The sequence below is a fragment of the Aphelocoma coerulescens genome, chromosome 1, assembly GCF_041296385.1.
Source record: "Aphelocoma coerulescens isolate FSJ_1873_10779 chromosome 1, UR_Acoe_1.0, whole genome shotgun sequence".
NCBI lineage: Eukaryota > Metazoa > Chordata > Aves > Passeriformes > Corvidae > Aphelocoma > Aphelocoma coerulescens.
In genome coordinates this window covers 99,487,059-99,504,951 of record NC_091013.1, presented here as the reverse complement: position 1 = coordinate 99,504,951, position 17,893 = coordinate 99,487,059, and the positions used below count along the sequence as shown (strand labels likewise).

At 47.2% G+C, this 17,893-nt stretch overlaps 1 protein-coding gene across 1 annotated transcript in view; it reads left to right on the top strand.

Moving 5' to 3' along the window:
• CASQ2 (calsequestrin 2) overlaps positions 1-15,239 on the top strand; it is a 34,838-nt gene extending 19,599 nt beyond the window's left edge. Inside the window, exons 5-11 of the mRNA XM_069020855.1 lie at positions 239-312; positions 772-902; positions 5,470-5,515; positions 8,216-8,270; positions 8,887-8,987; positions 9,370-9,444; positions 13,244-15,239. Of these exons, the coding sequence (XP_068876956.1) occupies positions 239-312; positions 772-902; positions 5,470-5,515; positions 8,216-8,270; positions 8,887-8,987; positions 9,370-9,444; positions 13,244-13,453 (692 nt within the window). The 3' untranslated portion in view covers positions 13,454-15,239. The remainder of the gene's footprint in view (positions 1-238; positions 313-771; positions 903-5,469; positions 5,516-8,215; positions 8,271-8,886; positions 8,988-9,369; positions 9,445-13,243) is intronic.
• Positions 15,240-17,893: the final 2,654 nt, after the last annotated feature.

Sequence of the window (17,893 nt, the reverse complement as noted above, 5' to 3'; positions counted from 1 at the left end):
TTAATTGTGTCATGCTGGGCTCTGCAGCTTTCCTGAACACTGTGGGACTGCACAGCATGTTGCTCCACATGGAATCATCCTTCTTTGTAAACCCTGGAAGGGTGGAAGAAACATTGGGCTGTCATTTGATGGAGTTTGCAGTAATTTATATTTGTTCTTGTCCAATACCTTCTGGGCTGATCAGAGTGTGGCCAGCTGTCTGTGAAATATCTTCTTCATTCCCCTTTTCTCCTTCCAGATTTCAAGGCATTTGAAGAAGCTGCTGAACACTTCCAGCCATACGTCAAATTCTTTGCCACCTTTGACAAAGGGGTAAGCATCCACAGACCTTCATGGTAGCTCACATGTGCCACCACCTGTTTTCTGAGAGCTCAGGATGTCCCCAGATTTATTGTCTGGTTTCAGCTTCTCATTTTCAGTGTTCCAGGGGTGTTGGTGTCTGCATTGATGTTTTGGCCCTGTTGCAAGATAAAAGGCCATTTCTGCAGGATGGAGGCAGGTCCTTATGTGGGTTTGGAACCCAGCCCCTCTAGGTCTGCAGGCCCTTGACTCTGGCTTTGCTCTGCCCCAGTATTTGACACCAGTAGTGTAGGGGGCATCAGTGGGTTTTTAAACAAGGAAAGATCCATTATGTTTTGCGGGTCACCCCTAGGAGCGCATGCTCTGAGAGAGAACAAGGACCTTGATCTCAGCTCTGCCACCAGAGGAGACTCTGGGTAGGCAAAGAGGCACATCAGGCCCCCTCACCTGTGACTGTCTGCACTGCAACAGGTTGCCAAGAAGCTAGGCCTAAAGATGAACGAGGTGGACTTCTATGAACCCTTTATGGATGAGCCTGTTCACATCCCTGATAAGCCTTACTCAGAAGAGGAGCTGGTTGATTTTGTGAGAGAGCACAGAAGGTATGTAGCATACAGGGTGCTCCTGGACAAGGGAAGTGGGTAAAGTGTCTGTCATTGCGACCTTGTCTCTCTTGCACATCACTCTCAAAAAAAATTAGGATGATGACCACCTTTTGATGAGTTTCTGACCCAGGTTTGAAATTGTGGCTGTTTTTTTCCTACTTCCTGAGGTGCAAGTATCTGCACAGCAGTCAGATTTCACCACAATAGAGCCGGGATAACACAGCTTCTCTCCTCCTACTGTTCCTCCTCCCCGGTTAGTCCTCACTCCAAAAGCAGTGAGGCTGGAAGGCAGTGGAGAGTGGAATCCTTGCCCTAATTGCCCATGCTTTTAATTTAGGTCTGTACAGAAGATGACCCTCTCCAAGGCCTCTCAAGCCAAATCCCAATCCTGCCCAGTCCCCTCCTTCCCAAAAACAGCTTTACTAATAGGTGTATCCCTCTCCTGATGTCAGATATGTCTAGAGCTCAGACCAAGCTCAGAGGAACCCTAATGGACTAAGAGGGTCCTGCTGACTGCAGGCACTGAGAAGAAGCCACAGCTGTTATGGCTGTGTTGAGCCTCATGTGGGAGCAGTGCTGAGCACCTACAGTGTTTGATCAACTCAGCAGGAGCTGTGGATGCTCGTGCTTTTTGCAGTCAGGTTTATTGCACAGTTGTTTAGGGACTCAGCTACCAAAAATAGTCTGGAAGTCACCAGAGAGGCTGACCCTGTGTAAAAGCACAGGGTTAAGTATAAGGGCACAGCTACCCAGGAGGTGCTGTATTTTTATACCCTTAGAAACACCTCTCAGGAGAGTGTCACAGGATACCTGTTGCTCCTAAAACTGCATTTCCCAGCAGATAATCAAGAGACCAGACAAGTTTGAGGAAAGCAGGGCCATCTATATAGAGGGGGGATCTAAAATCAGGCTCAGATGGAGGTCTGTGTTCACACAGACAGATGATCTCCAGAATCTGAGACTCACCAGAAACAGTTCTCTGCTTTTTCTGAAATATGAAGGGCTCCTCTATCTTCCATGTACCCACAATTCACTTTGCTGACCTCCAAGGCTTCTTGACCTTAGTCCTTCCCATGGCTTTTTTCCCCAAGCTCTTTGCGTCAAGCAGCAGCACCAGAAGGCTGATTAAACACAGTCATCTAAATGCTATCCTAATAAGGCAAACTCCTCACCAGCACAAAATTGCAGTGGAACGCCCCCAAGTCATATTTAAAGTTGTTCTGTGGTGCTTGGTAGAAGCAAGGAGGTAGGCCATGTATCTTGCAAGTGCCAAAGGTCAGAAAATAATTAAAAGGAGTCCATAAAATCATATGTCTGAAATCCCAAACCTGCCAAGGTGCTGCCATGGCAGGGGAAGAAGCCTGGAGTGACAGCAATATGTTCCCAGTAGTTAGTGCTGAGCTTCTCAGAGCAGAAGTGCTTCATCCTGCCTTACCACCAGTAAAGGACCTAAAGGCACAGGCTGGAATTAGTCAGACATGGAGATGATCTGTAGACTAAAATGAAGCAACCTCAGCAGCTGGCATGTGCTGGTTCCCTGTAGACAGGGCCCAGCAGGATATTCCCTGCAGGAAGGTATAGAGGACCAGTGGCCCCCTCCTCCTCACACAGCAGACTTTCTCTCTTCATAGTCATGGACTATCCCTCCTCGGACATGCAAAGCTCCACTGCCATCTCTCCATCCCACTGAAGGAGCCCCATCACATCACTGGGAAAAGCTACCACTAGTCAGCTGTATCCAGACTCTTTGGCACGCCTTAAACAGTGCTTCCTAAAACAACTTTCCCACTACTATGCCCAGGCAGGATTCACTACCACTTCCTCTAACCCTGCACAGAAACTGGGATTTGCTGAGCTCAAGATGGGAGCTGAAGCAGGTGCCCAGGAGGAGCTCACGCACAGCCTCCCAGGTCAGACTTCCCTGGGCAGCTGCAGGCTGTGGTGGGATAGTTCATCCTCTCCATAGAAGGTCAGGAAGCAGGTGCTCAGCACCATGGGGTGACTCGTCCAAGGCTGCACAGATGGGTGTCCATCTGGGCATGGTGGTCACTGCCGCTCCAAGATCTCAGTCCAGATTTCACTCTCAGCTGCACAAATACAAATTACATGGTACAGTCCTCTGAGTTGATGCCTCTTTCACGTGCAAAATGCTGGGCTTGGACCCCCACTTCTCTGCAATTGTGATGTAGCAACACAGGGGCCGAATTCTGCTCTTTCTTACTTACCTAAACCCCACTTGCCTCACTCCCTCCAACACAGGGAAGTATTCAGAGTCACAACACAGCAATTAGTACACGTGGGTGTGGCCAGATCCTTCCCACTGAGTTTCCTTTCTCTAAAAGTTTCCCCAGAGAACAGCTAGGAAAGTGTCTTATAAGCCAAATACAAGTATGCTTAAGTACATAATATGCATTCACTTGATATAATCTCTAGTTTTGGACCATCAACAATGAAAGGACTTGCTGGGTCAAAAATTGTATCCCTGATCTTGTGTTTAGTGCCTATTTCTTCCATTTCTGTAGTTGTTTTTACTTTATTTCTATTTGGATGCTGAATGTGACAAATTGTAATGAGTTCAGCAGCTGAATTATGCTGAATTATGAATTACATCAAAAACTCATTCTTATTTGTTTAGTTTGTACCTGCTACCTAATAATTTCCCTGGATACCTACTAACTCTTGTCTTAAGAGAAACAATGGTTAATACTTAAGGTATTCTCTCTGTAGGGAGAGAATCACAGAATATTCTGAGTTGGAAGGGACCCACAAGGATCATCAAGTCCAGCTCTTATGTGAATGGCCTGTGCAGGGATCAAACCCACAACGTTACCTTGACGTTATTAGAACCTTGGCCGTGTTCTAAGCTATTCACATTTTCTTTACTATTCCTGATTTTTCAGAATACCTGCCAAATCCCTCTTCAGTCACCTCTTTTACAAGATAAAGAACTCTCCTCTATTAAATCTTCATCAAATAGAGGTCATTCCACACCTTCACTCACCACTGCCATGCTTCCATGTGCCTTTTTCAGTCGTCCATATCATTTCTGTAATGGGATGACCAGAACTACACATAAATTCACTGTGGAGGTTCACAGTGTAGCTGTCCACTGCCATAATGCAAGATTGCAAACAGTTGGCCATTTCCCAACTGTTTGCAATCTTCTTTTGGCCTTTTTCCATTGGAGCTGATTCTTTCTCAGTTTGTGACACCTGGACCCCTTTCCTGAGAGGCAGTAATTAATTACAGCTAATTTAGAACCCATTGCTGCACCTGTACAATCAGGGCTGGTTTTCTGCAAGTGTGTTACTTGCTATATGTCTGTCTATCATGCAGATACTCAGGTCTCAGGAGATTCTCTGCATCAACTCATAGTCAGGCCTTTGCTGGTTGCCAAAGAATTGGATATGATAAGCAAATGCTGCCATATTCCTATATCCCATCTTTTTCAGATTATGTGAGAATACATTATGCATATGATCATGCCAAAGAATATACTATAAATCTTAATTGGTTAATTCCCTCTGTCATGAAAACTGACTATTCATTTCCACCTTTCAATGTTATTAATCCACAGGAGATTCCCCTCCTCTGATCTAACTGCAGCTCGGTTCTGTGGCTCCTCAGGTCCTTTAGGAACCTCTAAAAATGTTCCCTTGTTTCCATTGCTCTGGTTGCGAGGCAAACTGAAGCGACTCACTTATTTCACCTGGTTCTGGCAACATGCTGCCACTCCTTTTACCAATCTGTTCCAAAACCTCATAGACTGATGCTTCACTTTGCAGCAGGTTCTGGGGCAGGTCAGCCAGGGAGACCCACTCTGCTGGGGGATCCTCCCTGAACAGCTGATACCACAGCAAGCAGATGTGCAAAGGATGATTTGTGCTTGTCTGTTATGGCCTTGTGTTTCTTGAGTGCCCCTCTAACACCCCAGTCAACTCTCAGCCTGCCAGGCTCTCCGATAGGCTTCCTGCTGCAAATCTATCAGAAAATATTTGCTTTTTATCTTTTATCCTTTATGGACTACTTCTCAAAAAAAATTGCTTTGACCAGTCTTAAGGTTTATATTTTCTTGTCAATGGTGATTAGGATCTAAATTTTCTTCCCAGAGTTTATTCTGTCTTCTTTGCTTCAGCAGAGATGGGAAGGATTTCTGTGTTGAAATTATGCTGGGGTGAAACCAGGAGAAAGGGAGACAGAGCCTAATAGGAATGTCTGGGACTGCAAGACAAGAATGAATGGGTCACCCATGCTCTCAGCACAGACAGAACTGTCTGCCATGTGTGGGGCTAATTCATCAGCCCATCCCAGCACAGAGAAGCATGTCATTTTCCCAAGCAGAAATAGTGTCTGCAGTGACTCCAGTGGGGCTAGGGGCAGGGTTTTATCACCATAAATAAAGGCATAAGTTGACCCACAGTGCCCCCATGCTTGCATTCAAAATGTGGTGGCTGACTCCAGTCACCAGCCAAACGTGCCATGGTGACCTTTTCCATGATGCTGACAGTGTCACGTGTGGCAGTGCTGGATATGTCCTCAAAGAGCGTTTCTGTCTTCCTTTCAGGGCCACCTTGAGGAAGCTGCGCCCAGAGGACATGTATGAGACATGGGTAAGCATGTGTGGTGGGAACCATTGTGTCCCCTGCCACCTCCCAACAAGAAACTGCTCCTCAAGAGCTCTGGCTGGGCAAAACATTACCTTTCCTTCCTTGCAAAGCTGCTGTCTCTCTTCCAGGAAAAAGGGAAAGTCTTGGCTGTGATGCCTAGTGCCTGAGTTCAAACAGTGTGCTCAAATGCTTTGCTCAGCAGAGCAGGCCAGCTCCTGTTGCTCCACAGAGGGAAGAGGGAAAGCTAAGCAGTGTGCCAGGCAGGTGTTGGGCCTGTGTAGTGATCCTGCCCAAGGATGCTCCGTCTCAGTTAAAGGTCCTCAGTGCTGGTGGTGGGGTGATTTCTGTGGCCTGCTTGCTGGGTGAGCTATGGAGATCATGCAGATGTCCCATGGAAACTCACAGATTCATAGACTGGTTTGGGTTCAAAGGAACCTTAAAGATCATGTAGTTCCAACCCCTCTGCTGTGGCAGGGACACCTTCCACTAGACCAGGTTCCTCAAAGCCCCATCTGTCCTGACCCTGAACATTTCCAGGGATGGGGCATCCACAACTTCTCTGGGAATCCTGTTCTAGAGTCTCACCACCCTCACAGTAAAGAATTGCTTCCTAACATCCTGTCTAAATCTACCCTCATTCAGTTTAAAGCCATTCTCTCTCATCCTGTCATCATGTCCTTCTAAAAGTACCAGCGCCGTTGTACAATTCAAAATGCAAGTGAAGGCAGGCAGTACAGTGGATTATATAAATTTCAAAGCAGATCGTGCATTGGTTGCACTTCTTGGGATGCAAACAAGGTGCAAATCAGCAACTGTGAGGAACTAACCAGCATTTTGGCCCCTATCACACACAGAGGACTCTTGTGGTCTGCAAGTGTGGGGAAGAAGGGAAGGGTGAAAATGAAAGGAAAAGTGTGTATAGCAAGTTATCTCTTCACTGTGAATGAATATGATGTTAAAAGCCAGTCAGGGGCCCTCAAGTGCCGATGAATGCTGAAAAACAAAGCTGAACAGGTGCTTTACAGACACTAAGGAAGATGCAGTCATTCTTCCAAAAGGCTCAACACATTTATAACAGCATTCAGATGTCCCCTTCTTGGCTGTGTAACATGAAACATTGCGGGACTCCAAAGTGGCAAAAACCTTGGGAGCCTTTAATACAGCAAGGCAAGAGGTAATAAAACTGAACCAGGAGTTATGAGTCACTTAGGCACGATAGCTTTTCATTTTGTTTTGAAATACAGATTCCGTATAGAACACAGCTTCCAAGATCCACCGAAGCCCCTCCAAGGTTTTTAATGGAGCTTCAGTGAGATCCAAATTTCACATGCACTGGTTTCACTTCCATACTGAACATATTCTAAAAAGTGTGAACTCCCAGTGGTGGGATGCTTGCTTAATCAGCAGCCTGGGAATACAGAGCTTGCCTTTGCAATGAGCAGTGGGCTCATAACTACAGAAGACAGGGGGCTGGATTCTGATCTCGCTGCAAGTTCACAACATCCTCAGTGCCTTCACTGGAGTTACTCCAGTTTTGTTTGCTGCCTTGTAGGCCAGAATAGAGCTGCATTATAGAGGTATATACATGTCATTATATATGGCATATAGATATAAACGTTTTATTTTGCTGTCTGACAATGATGATAGCAAATATGTAGAAAAAGCAACAGTGTGAATTTTGCCAGCTTCAAGTAGTCTGAATCCCAAGTAAATCTGCCTAGAATGTCCCAGTGAAAACGTATTCCCTGAAGACATCCACAAAGGTTCAGCATCCGCTATTGTTTTTAAAGATAATGTTTTCCACTTAATCTTTCGGGGGGTTTTTTCCCTTTCAGTTTTTGATGGTGGCTTTGTCACCTCTGGGCTCAGAAGGGAAAAGAAATTAGCATTTAGATGGGAATTTTTTCTTGCATTAATACCAATTGAAATGGAAGCCGAGACTGACGGTGGGTGAGGAAGGCGAAACCGATCCATGGGATAATTCAGAGATGACATTCATAGCAGACGGATGATGAACCGGCCAGCAGATCCATTGGCCTTTGCCAATATCATTACTCACATGTTTCATGGAGAAAAGTAATCCACCAGGCTGTAATTTCTGTCTTCCACTCACTGGAGCCCTGAAATGACCCCCCCACTCAATTTTCCTCACTGCTCACGGAGACCCTCACCTAAAGCAGAGACCCTTCACCTCCAAAAAGGGGCCCAAATGAGCCACCTTGCCTCTCATATTGTGAGAAAACCTCCTTTGCTGGCCACAAAGGAGCTTGTTTTGGGGCTGAGCGTGGTGGCAGATACTTGTTTCCTGCAAACCTTCCCCTGGGAGCTGAAAATTTATGAGGGTAGGTGGCCTCAGGCATGAAGGGGGAGCCTCTATTCTCATGCTAGAGGGACCTTGATCTTTTCTGCAGAGAAGCTTTTGCCTCACATCATCAGAAGCTCCCTTGCCATTGCCATCATGGTGCTCACCTCATTTTAATCTGAAGAGTTTCAACAACACTACCCAAACTACCTCCTTCAGCACCTAATACCTTCATGACTCAGCCTCACCTCAGCTCCCATTTCTGGTGTCTCAGTAGGGCTCTAGTCAAGCCTCCCTTTGTAACTGTCCTTTTTGAAGGCATCCCACTGCTCCTCATCTCCAGCAACCACCCAGACTCCGTCCTCCCTCCCTGGCCCATCAGTAATAGTTGTGTTTTCCAGGAGGATGACATGGAGGGTATCCACATTGTAGCCTTTGCTGAAGCAGACGACCCAGGTAGGAGGCCATTTTCTTCCTTGTGTGACTCTCCATCCTTCAAGAAAGTGTATTTTCATGTGCTTTTTTTGCATTGTAAACACCTACTGGGTGTTTGTGCTGGTGGGACTCAAAAAATGGATATAAACAGATAATTTCCTGGGGAAAAAAGTCATTCCCTCCACCCCCATACCAGGATTTCCTCCCTAAGTCTATGTCCGTCTTTCTGTGTGGCTCTGTGAAAGTGCTGAGGGCTGGGTGTGGGATAGGCATGTGGGAAATCTGAGGCCACCAACTCCTGAAAAACCATGGCATCAGTGCTTCTGAGAGCCATCGGCAAATCGGAAAGCTTTGGCCTCTTGGGAGCTCAATTCCTCCCTCACTACAAGAAAATAGTGACATTGTTCCACTCCACGGAAGGATTATGAGGCTTAATTCATGTGTAACTAATTTCAATACCCGAGGAGGATGCTTGAAATTAAAAGCCTTATTATCAAAAGAAAGCGCTGAGAGACAGCATTTTAATGAGAACTATAAACAACTCCTGTGTGCATAGGGGAGCCAGGGAAAAAAACCCACAAGCAAAACGTGCCTGTGCGTTTGCAAGAGAGTTGCAGTGGTTCGTATATCATTTCAGACGGTTTTGAGTTCCTGGAAATCCTGAAGCAGGTTGCCAGGGACAACACCGATAATCCCGACCTGAGCATTGTCTGGATTGACCCTGATGACTTTCCTCTGGTGAGTGGCAGAGGCTCTTTCCCATTCTTGGTTTAATTTGTGAATGGGGTGGGCATGAGGGGGTGTGTGGGGGTGTGTGTGTGCTCACACGAGTGCAGGAATTGCCCCGGGGAATCTGGGACAGGGAAGGATGGGAAACTGGAACACAGGCCATCCCCTTGAAGGATGCTTGTTTGGGTCTGCCTCCCAAGGCAGATTTGGGAACACCCCCAGAGTCAGCACTTTGCTTTGCCATGTGTGGCAGCCCAAGCTCGCATGCAGGCTCTCCTCTCTCCCGTGCGCACATGGATGCACATTCCTTGTTCCACAGCCCGGCTGACTGAACTAATGCAACGAGGCCTTGCAAACACCCCTGTCTGAGCTTTGTGTCTCACTCCTGCAGCTCATCACTTACTGGGAGAAGACCTTCAAGATTGACCTGTTCAGACCACAGATCGGGGTGGTGAACGTCACAGACGTGAGTAGCATGTGCCCAGAAAATCCAGGGATCCCAAAATTAGGGTGCTAGAAAGGGTGGGTCCTGAGGTACACTGGAATCAGTGGGATTTCCACTGTTAAGTGCAGGTAGAACAGGCTTTTTCCCTGGGGAAAAAAAAATATGAAGACCTCACCCTTCCCACATGCCAGAGGGTTTGTAACACTTCGGATGTTGGACTTGAGGGCTTTAGTCTGAGTGTGTTTCTGCTCCCAAATGACACACAAACCACACCTGCTGAGGACAGGACCAGCCTCTGTGGCCTGGGATTCAAGGCTTTGCCCAGTTTTGGTTTCAAGTTCTTGCATTTCCGTCCCGACCCACAACACACACCTTTGTCCATTACCTGCTCTGACAGGCTGGGGGGGGCTTTGTGGAGAAAAAGTGTGTGTAGGGGGGAAAGAAAGCCATGCTTAGGGGAGGAGAAGAGGAGAAAAATGAGGTTGTTTTTTTCTACAGAAGCAAAAGGGCACAGCTTGAGTGTAGGAGGGAAAGACTTTCCCTGACAGATGACAGGGAGAAACTGCACAGCTTGAAAAGAACTAAATAAATACACAGCTTTAACAGAAGTACAGCATAAACTAGTAAAGAAGGGATCCTGCTGTGGTAAGGAGCATGCACTGGGGTTCATCCAGTCCCTCCTCCCCTTCAGCCACTGCTGTGCAGGTAGTGCTGGAGAGATTTAGGTGGGAAGAGGAGAGCTGCCAGCCCCACACCCCAGGTGGCAGTGAAGGTTTCCACACCATCCTACAGGCAGCAGCTGCAGAGGGAGACCTGCAGAGGCAGGTGCTCCTTTGGCACAGCTGAGGGAGCAACAGTACCCAGAGCACCCACAGCTGTGCTATTGGGACAACTTTCTAGCAGCTACTGTTCTCACTATGGTTGCCTTCAAACCAGCAAGCTATGGAACTGATCTGGTGCTGCCCACACACTGTGGGCTTTAAAGGCAGGTGGGAGAGGGACCCATCTGACCCTCACCAGCAGAGATCTCAGGAGAGCTGCTGAGTGCAATGTAACATGCTTCACAGCCCGGACACAGAGAGAAACCATTCTTTCCTCTTTCTGACCATAACACTCCAGATGATCAGAGAGCTTGTAATGCAGCATGCTCCTGCCTGGCTTACCTATTACCTTAGTTTATTTTTAATGTTTAAGTGCTGGGTGTTTGTTTTAAACTCTTTAAAATGAACCTGTGTGGGTATGTAAGTGTCTCTGGCAGCAGCAATCTCTCCACCGCAGAAGTGTTTGTAAATTGGTGCTTGAGTTCATGTTTGAAATTTGAGTCATAAGTGAACTTGATGTTTCATTAGAAGAGAGCAGTGAGGGAATTAAAGCTGGGACAAGTGTGTGGGGCTGGGTGCTGGTTTGACTCAACACTGACCTGGCTTCCAGCCTCCACATCCTCTCTCCTGTATCGCCCCAGAAAAAGAGGAACAGCAAGGGTGTACTGGATGGTTGTGCCTCCTGTTATAACAGATGCTGCAAGACCTTAACATGGGAGACATGATGGCTGGGGAAGACAAAGCAACGGTGTTGTGAAGAAAGCAGAGCCCTTGGATTTTGCTCATCCCATTGAGGGGGTTGAGAGGCTGACTTGGGAGTCATGGAGTAGTTTCAGCCCTGGCTGGATGTGAGCTTTTTGCCTGTAAAAGAGCAGTACTCCACCAGACCATGGGGCAGACACCTAGGGTGTGAAGACCCAGGGAGTTAAGGCTTGTTCACAGAATTTTTAAGGGAGAGACAAAAGGGAAAAGGGCCAAAATGTCATGTGTCACCTAAGATCATGAGAGAAATGAATGGACAAGCCAGAGGAGAGCTCAAGTCTTCCAGTCTTTTGCCCTTAGTACTAGCCCTTAGTACAGTATCTCCCTTCATTATGTTTACTGTGACTGGTCATTTTTAAGTCATGTAAAAGCTACGTTAAACAGCAATCAGTGGAAATTCATGGAAGTTGTATTCTCAGTGGCATGAGAATCATATAGAATGCAGAATTAGGTAAGAACATGCCTTATTATTCAGCAGTCACTCAGAGACCCATAAAAACTCATGCATTATCTGGCTTTGATATAGTAAATGTTTCAGGTTGTTGATTATAGTATTTGCAGGTTTTATTTCATTCCTCTTAAGTCCTTTTTTGATTTCTCGAGAGAGATTTAAGAAAGTTCTACGTTGGCAGGTGATATCTAAAACAAACATTGAGCTCATTTTGTTATTTCAGGGTTACATCACTGCATTCAACCAAGTTACATAGGTACAAAGTGGGACTTACACAACAGTGAAAATAAACACTGCTGTTGGCTTCAGTGGACATAACCCCTGTGACCCCATCACTTCTGTAAAAACCTGCCAATGCAAACACCAGAGCTCCCAGCAGCCCCAGGTGGCTCATCACATTGTGGTGACTGTGGCTCAGGACTAGGGCCATGATGCCCTGCAAATTATCACTGCTTTATTTGCACAGCACCTTCTCAAGGTTAAATGGAGCCACTCCTCTTCCCATTATTTAAAAGTGTCACTTTTTGCCACACAAACAGTCCTGAGGTTAGGGACATGAACATTTGCGTGAAGCAAGAGCTGCATGTCTCTCAATGGCTCTTTTTTATTACAGTTTTGATGATTTAGGAAGGATATATTGTATGGGAGACACAGCTTTCCTTGAGCAGAAATTGGTCTGGCTTTTTAGTAAGCCATAAATCAAAGAGAATTAGGTACCACAGATAGGGAAAGAAGTTGAATGCATTTGCAAAAGCTGGTAGTTTTCTTCTGATATGTGAAGACTACTTGCTTCTGCAACATCAAATGCTGAATGAGATAACCTCATAGTGCCTCTGCAAAATAGGAGGCTGATCCTGTTTTATGGAGGGGAGACAGTGAAGGGAAAGGGGCTTATCTGGGCATTTAACCAAGGAACCGATGGCAAAGCAGAGAGGAAAACTTTCATTTCCAGGCCTCAGAGACCATCCAAGCTTGCTGTCCCTGGGTAACAGCCACAATTTTGTCATTGTCTTCTTACTGAATTCCCCCATCCCCTTTGGTTAATGGAAGTGATGCAGACAGCTGGAGGGAAAGAGCAGCGGTACCTGCAGTCCAGGGCATTGGTGTTTCTCACCATTCTTCAGCTGAGATGCATGATGTGCTATCTCAGCCATGCATGGGAGCGTGGCTGAGATGATCTGAGGAAAGGGTCTTCCAAGAGCAAGAACCATTATCACAGATGGAGAGTCTAGAACAGGGTCTTGAGACAAAGGTGAGGTTGGGGAGAAGGGGTGCTGGAAGAGGGTTGTAAAGGCTCCAAGGAAGAGGTCCCAGAAAGGCTCTGGATGGAAGGAGGGAAACACTGATGTCCAGTGAAATGGGGTGATGCAGGGGCTGCTGGCAGAGGTCTCTTTGAGGTCTCTATGTAGGCTTGGAGTCTACAGAACTGTCCAGGTAGAGTGAGGAATGCACCAGGTGGGCAACGCTCCTGCTCACAGGTGTAGGCAGTGGGCACACATCTCGTCAGGGCACACAGCACCACCACACACTCCTGTAAACCTGCTGACCAGTCCCACTGCCCCTGGTCAGACGCAGCAGCGCTCCAGGGGGAAGTGGTGACCCCAATGCATGGGCAGAGGGATGCTCTGGCTGAGCCTGTGCAGAGGCTGTGTCAGAGAGGGAGCTAACACCGCCACCATCCCTGCATCCCACCTGTGCTCCGACCTTCACCCCCACAAAAGCTGTGTACCCCAGCTCTTCCCCGTGTTCCCAAGGGCAGCTAATCCCTCATCACCTGTCCCCGCAGGCTGACAGCGTCTGGATGGACATCAGAGATGATGATGACCTGCCCACAGCCGAGGAGCTGGAGGACTGGATAGAGGATGTGCTTTCTGGGAAGATAAATACCGAAGATGACGACGACGATGAAGATGATGATGATGACGACGATGACGACGATGATGATGATGACGATGATGATGATGATGACGATGATGACGATGATGATGATGACTAACTGTGACTCTGTGCAGTTTGACTTGTGGGGCCCGAGAGCCCTCGCCCTGCGGCAGGTCCCTCCATTGGAAGACCTATGTTTGAGCATCAGCAAGCACCGCTGCTCCTCTTTCCCCCCTGCCCCGCTCCCCCTGCCCTCGCCCTTGCTGGCACCCCCTCGCCTGATTCCCAGCGATGCCGAGCCACCGGGACTGCCCCTGCGGAGGGCAGCACCTGCAGGCACCCAGCACCGCTGCAAATCATGCCTCCTTAGTAAGGACAGTAGGAATCTGCAGGGAATCTGCCCCGAGTGTCCCAGGGCAGGAGAAAAGTGCCTGCCTGCTTGCTGCCAGAGGGACGCAGGGAGCCAGTTTGTATCTTCGGTGTTCATCAGCCCAGCACTTAACATCCAAAGACCAAATCTCACTTCAAGACATAGGGAAAACCCTAACTGTAAAGTTTAGCCCTTTTATTAAACACAATGCCCTTTGCAGCTACTCTGCCAAGACCACTCAATCCTGCAAGTTCTGCTGCGGGAGTCTGTCACTACTCCCTAACATGCTAAGAGCAGCAAAATGCTTTGGGAGGGGAGGGAGGTTTTAGGGATGCTATTAAAGTTTTCAGTGATTCCACATAACAACAGGATATTCTTGTCTGGCAGTGCAATGCAAAACCAAACACTGGTCCCCTGTCTGAACCTCTTCTTGAAAGCTCGGGCCACAGCTGGAGTTGGTGCAGGGGGCCTGATATGAAACATCAAAGCTTGTGAGTTCCTGAACTGCTGGACAGGCTGATCCAGCTCTGAGCCCAATCTGAGGCCAAACCACTGAGTTTGAAGATCATGGCACTGAGCCAAGGCAATGGAAACATCCATAGGAGCCCACCCTGAAGCACTCCTATTCCCCATGACCTTTCAGCTGTTGCTGACTCTTCACCCAAAGCCTGTGTAGCATCTTTTCCCATGATCAAGATGTTGGGAGGGAACACAGCCATCCAAACATATTAGATAGTGGATGAGGTGCGTTGGGGCATGAGCAGTGGACGGATTCAAGCTGCTTGGCTTTTGAGTATTTAGCTTACTCCCTGCTTAGACACTCAGGTATCCCATGTGAGAAGCCTCTTTTGGCTGCAGGCTGAGAAGGAGCTCAGAGCACCAGTTTGCAGTCAAGGGGTCACTCGCAAAGCCAAGGGTCTGTAACACAGTCCTGGTGAGAGCAGCACCATCCATGTGCAGGTCACTGTGGCAGCATTAGGTGTCCTTGCTTTCCCATGCCAGCAAATTTCAATTATCTTGGCTTCTTAGGTTTGGCAATAGTGCAATGAATGGAGAGTTTGGAGATGGTTTTATCTTTATAAATACATTTATAAAGATGCTCTCCAGTTGTCCAGAGTTGTTGGCAAAGGTAGTGTACACATCTCCTCTCTTGCTACAAACAAAAAACATTGTTCTCACCATCCTTATACTGGTATAGGACAGAGGTACGTGATGTGAGGGGAAATAACAATGCAAGGGACAGAAGAATCAGAGCTTGTTACACAAATGTGAGTCAGCCTGATGAGAAACAAGGTTTTCACACTGTATATTTCCTTTATCAGATGAACTGCAAAGCAAGACTTTATAGATTTTTTTTTCCTTCCTGTTGATCAGTTTCTTTGTCTCTCTCTCTCTACATGAGCTGAAATAGAAATTTGAAACTACTGGTATAAAAAAGCTGAAGTATTGATATGTTCCCATGTATGCCATATCACCTTGGTGGAAAGTGCCAGTATGAACAACACATAGTTGGATATCCCTCTGTCTCAATGCACATGAATGAATACTGTGCTAACATGGCAAATGACTGTAGGCCAAGTTAGCTCCTTGTTGAGCATCAAACACTCATGTGCTGTACAGATACAGCCTCTTAGAGGAATAGACAAGGCAGCAAAGCCCCCAGTTCAACCATTTGCCCTTTCTTGCTTCCCTTACGATGCATAAGCATTGCCTGGAAGATGAACCAAGTTTGTTCAGTGAGAACATTCACCTAGTTGCTCTGGGGTGACGAACAACTTTCCAAAGCCTTGAAATTCAGGGTGCTCTCAGCATGGAAGTCTCCTCTCTTTCATTCACACCCCACTCTCTGCTGGCGAACAGGATGCCCAGCACTCTCCTGCTCTTTCCTCAAGAAGTTTGCTGGAGGAAGCTCAGGTCAGATGGGGGAGCGAGCAGGACTCAAGGTCTCATTCATGCACACTGGTAAGGAGCAAGAAGAGGCAGAACTAGCCCTCTGGTAGTCTTCTGGCCTGTGATTAAGGGACAACTACTGATCTGGGAAAAGAATTACCTTATCTTTACCTTTGGGCTACTCCCAGGAGGAAAACATTCACAGAGTCACCCTGCATAAGGTAACAGCCTGCACTGGCCCCGTGCCTCCACATCAATCACTCCAAACATGAAGAAGAAATTAAGAATTGGTCTATTGCCGTTCCTAACCAGCATAATCTCCAGCCATGCTGATTGCCTGGGTGCTTTCTGCATGCTCCTCTCCCACTGTGGATGCCCCTCTGTTCTGAAGTGCCCCACTCTAGATGCTCTGGGAGGCACAGATTAACCAGGCAGAGCAGGCAGACCCTGCAAACAGCACCAGGGACGTGTTCAAGTGCACAGGTGATTCACAGGCACTTAAACACTTCAAAGCAACAGACCTCTAGGGGGAGAAGAAATAAATAATGTAGAAGTGCAGAGGCTGAACTCATACTGGGGAGTGGTGCCAGTGGTTTATGGAAAGTTTCCCTTGAAACTTTTGCAAGAAAGAGCTATTCCTACAGCTGCCACTCCTTCGTGCCAGGGATGGGGCTGCCCTTTCTCTCTTCCTTCAGTCTGCCATTACAGTTCTCATCATTGTCTTTGCCCACAAACAGGAACTATTTATCGTCAGCTTTTGGGATAAACACATTAAAAGTTAGGAAAGCATTGCTACAGAGAAAGGATTGCAGCAATGAGGGTGGGTGGGCAGCAAAGCCTTTCCCATTTACTCATAACACCTCCTCTGCCTTGAGATCCTAATAACCAAACAGCTGAATGACTTAATGCCCCTCGTGAAGGAGATGGCAGCTTGAATTTGAGTGTTTTCCTTGCAGGGACAGTGGTATGGGGATGACACACAGGACCACAAGCCCAGGTGCTCCTGGGGTCCTCAGTCAGAAGTAGGAACAACTGCCATTTGAAAGGCACTGGTGGCCCTGAGGAGCCAAGTCAGGCTAACCCTGCCCACTATACCCTGAGAAGCAAAAAGTCAGCACATTTGGATGAGGAACCTGCAAAAAAACCCCTTTATTAAAAAAATATGAATTTGTGTATGTGGGCAGCACTGAGTGCTTAACAAGCATGTCTCTCTTCACAAATAGTTCTTTTTCTCCAGCATGTTAACTAGACATATTAAATGGGTCTTTATACAGATAAAGACAGGAATTGTATTTTGCCCTCGTCCAACTGTGAGTGCTTCAAGCTGACCAGTTTCTTCACAGAATCATTCAGTCATTTTGATTGAGATCAATGATTAAGATCATTGAGTCTGACCATTAACCCACCAATGTCAAGTTAATTCCCAAAGTACTCCAAAACCTGGTCTTATCAGTCCCCAGTGACAGTGAGGATCCCCCTAACACACAGTATGTGGCAAGAACACCAAGTTATGCAGCACCTCCTCCCAGTCCCCAGACTCAGGGCTGGAGGGCACCACCCAGGGGTTTGTTTGGGGTGCTGTACCACAGCCCACCCTGTGCTGCTCATGGACAACAATCAAGGGAGAGGGAAACCCATCAGGAGCAACACACTGCAGCTCTCATACTGCAGCATGGAGGAGAAAGTTTCTGCCTTTGCAGCAGTTGCTGATATAGAGGCTCTGTGAACCCAAAAGTGCTCTGAGTTTATGTCAACCATTTGGGAAACAGCTGCAGGAGGAAAGGACAAGGAAGGCACTCTGGAAATCAGATTACTCCATGGTTTTAGAGTCAGCTGTGTCATGCAGTTTTTGTGATGTTTGTGATGTTTTGTGATGTTTCTGAGGAGTGATGAGTCTGCTGTCTCTCCCTTGGGCAAGGAATGGCCCCATAGTGAAACCAGAGATCTCAGCTGCTTCCCATCCCAGAATGAAGCTGCTCAGCTAGACACCAACATGAACACAGAGCCGAGGACACCAGCTGCTTCTCCATGTCTGTCTGCACATCATACCTAAAGAAATGATTGATTCATTACAGAGACCAAACAAGAAACATCGCCTTTTATTCCCAGGAAAATAATTAATTAGACACGAACATATCACTTCCCAGCTGCCACTGACTTACAGTCTTGTGGCAGGCCAAGATTGCATCTGGATTCCTCTCCACTGCAGCAAAGCTTTGGCTTTCAGGAAGTCCCACGCACAGCCAGTTGCACATCGATGCCTGGACTTGGGAGGCTGAAGAGAAGGATGGGCAAACA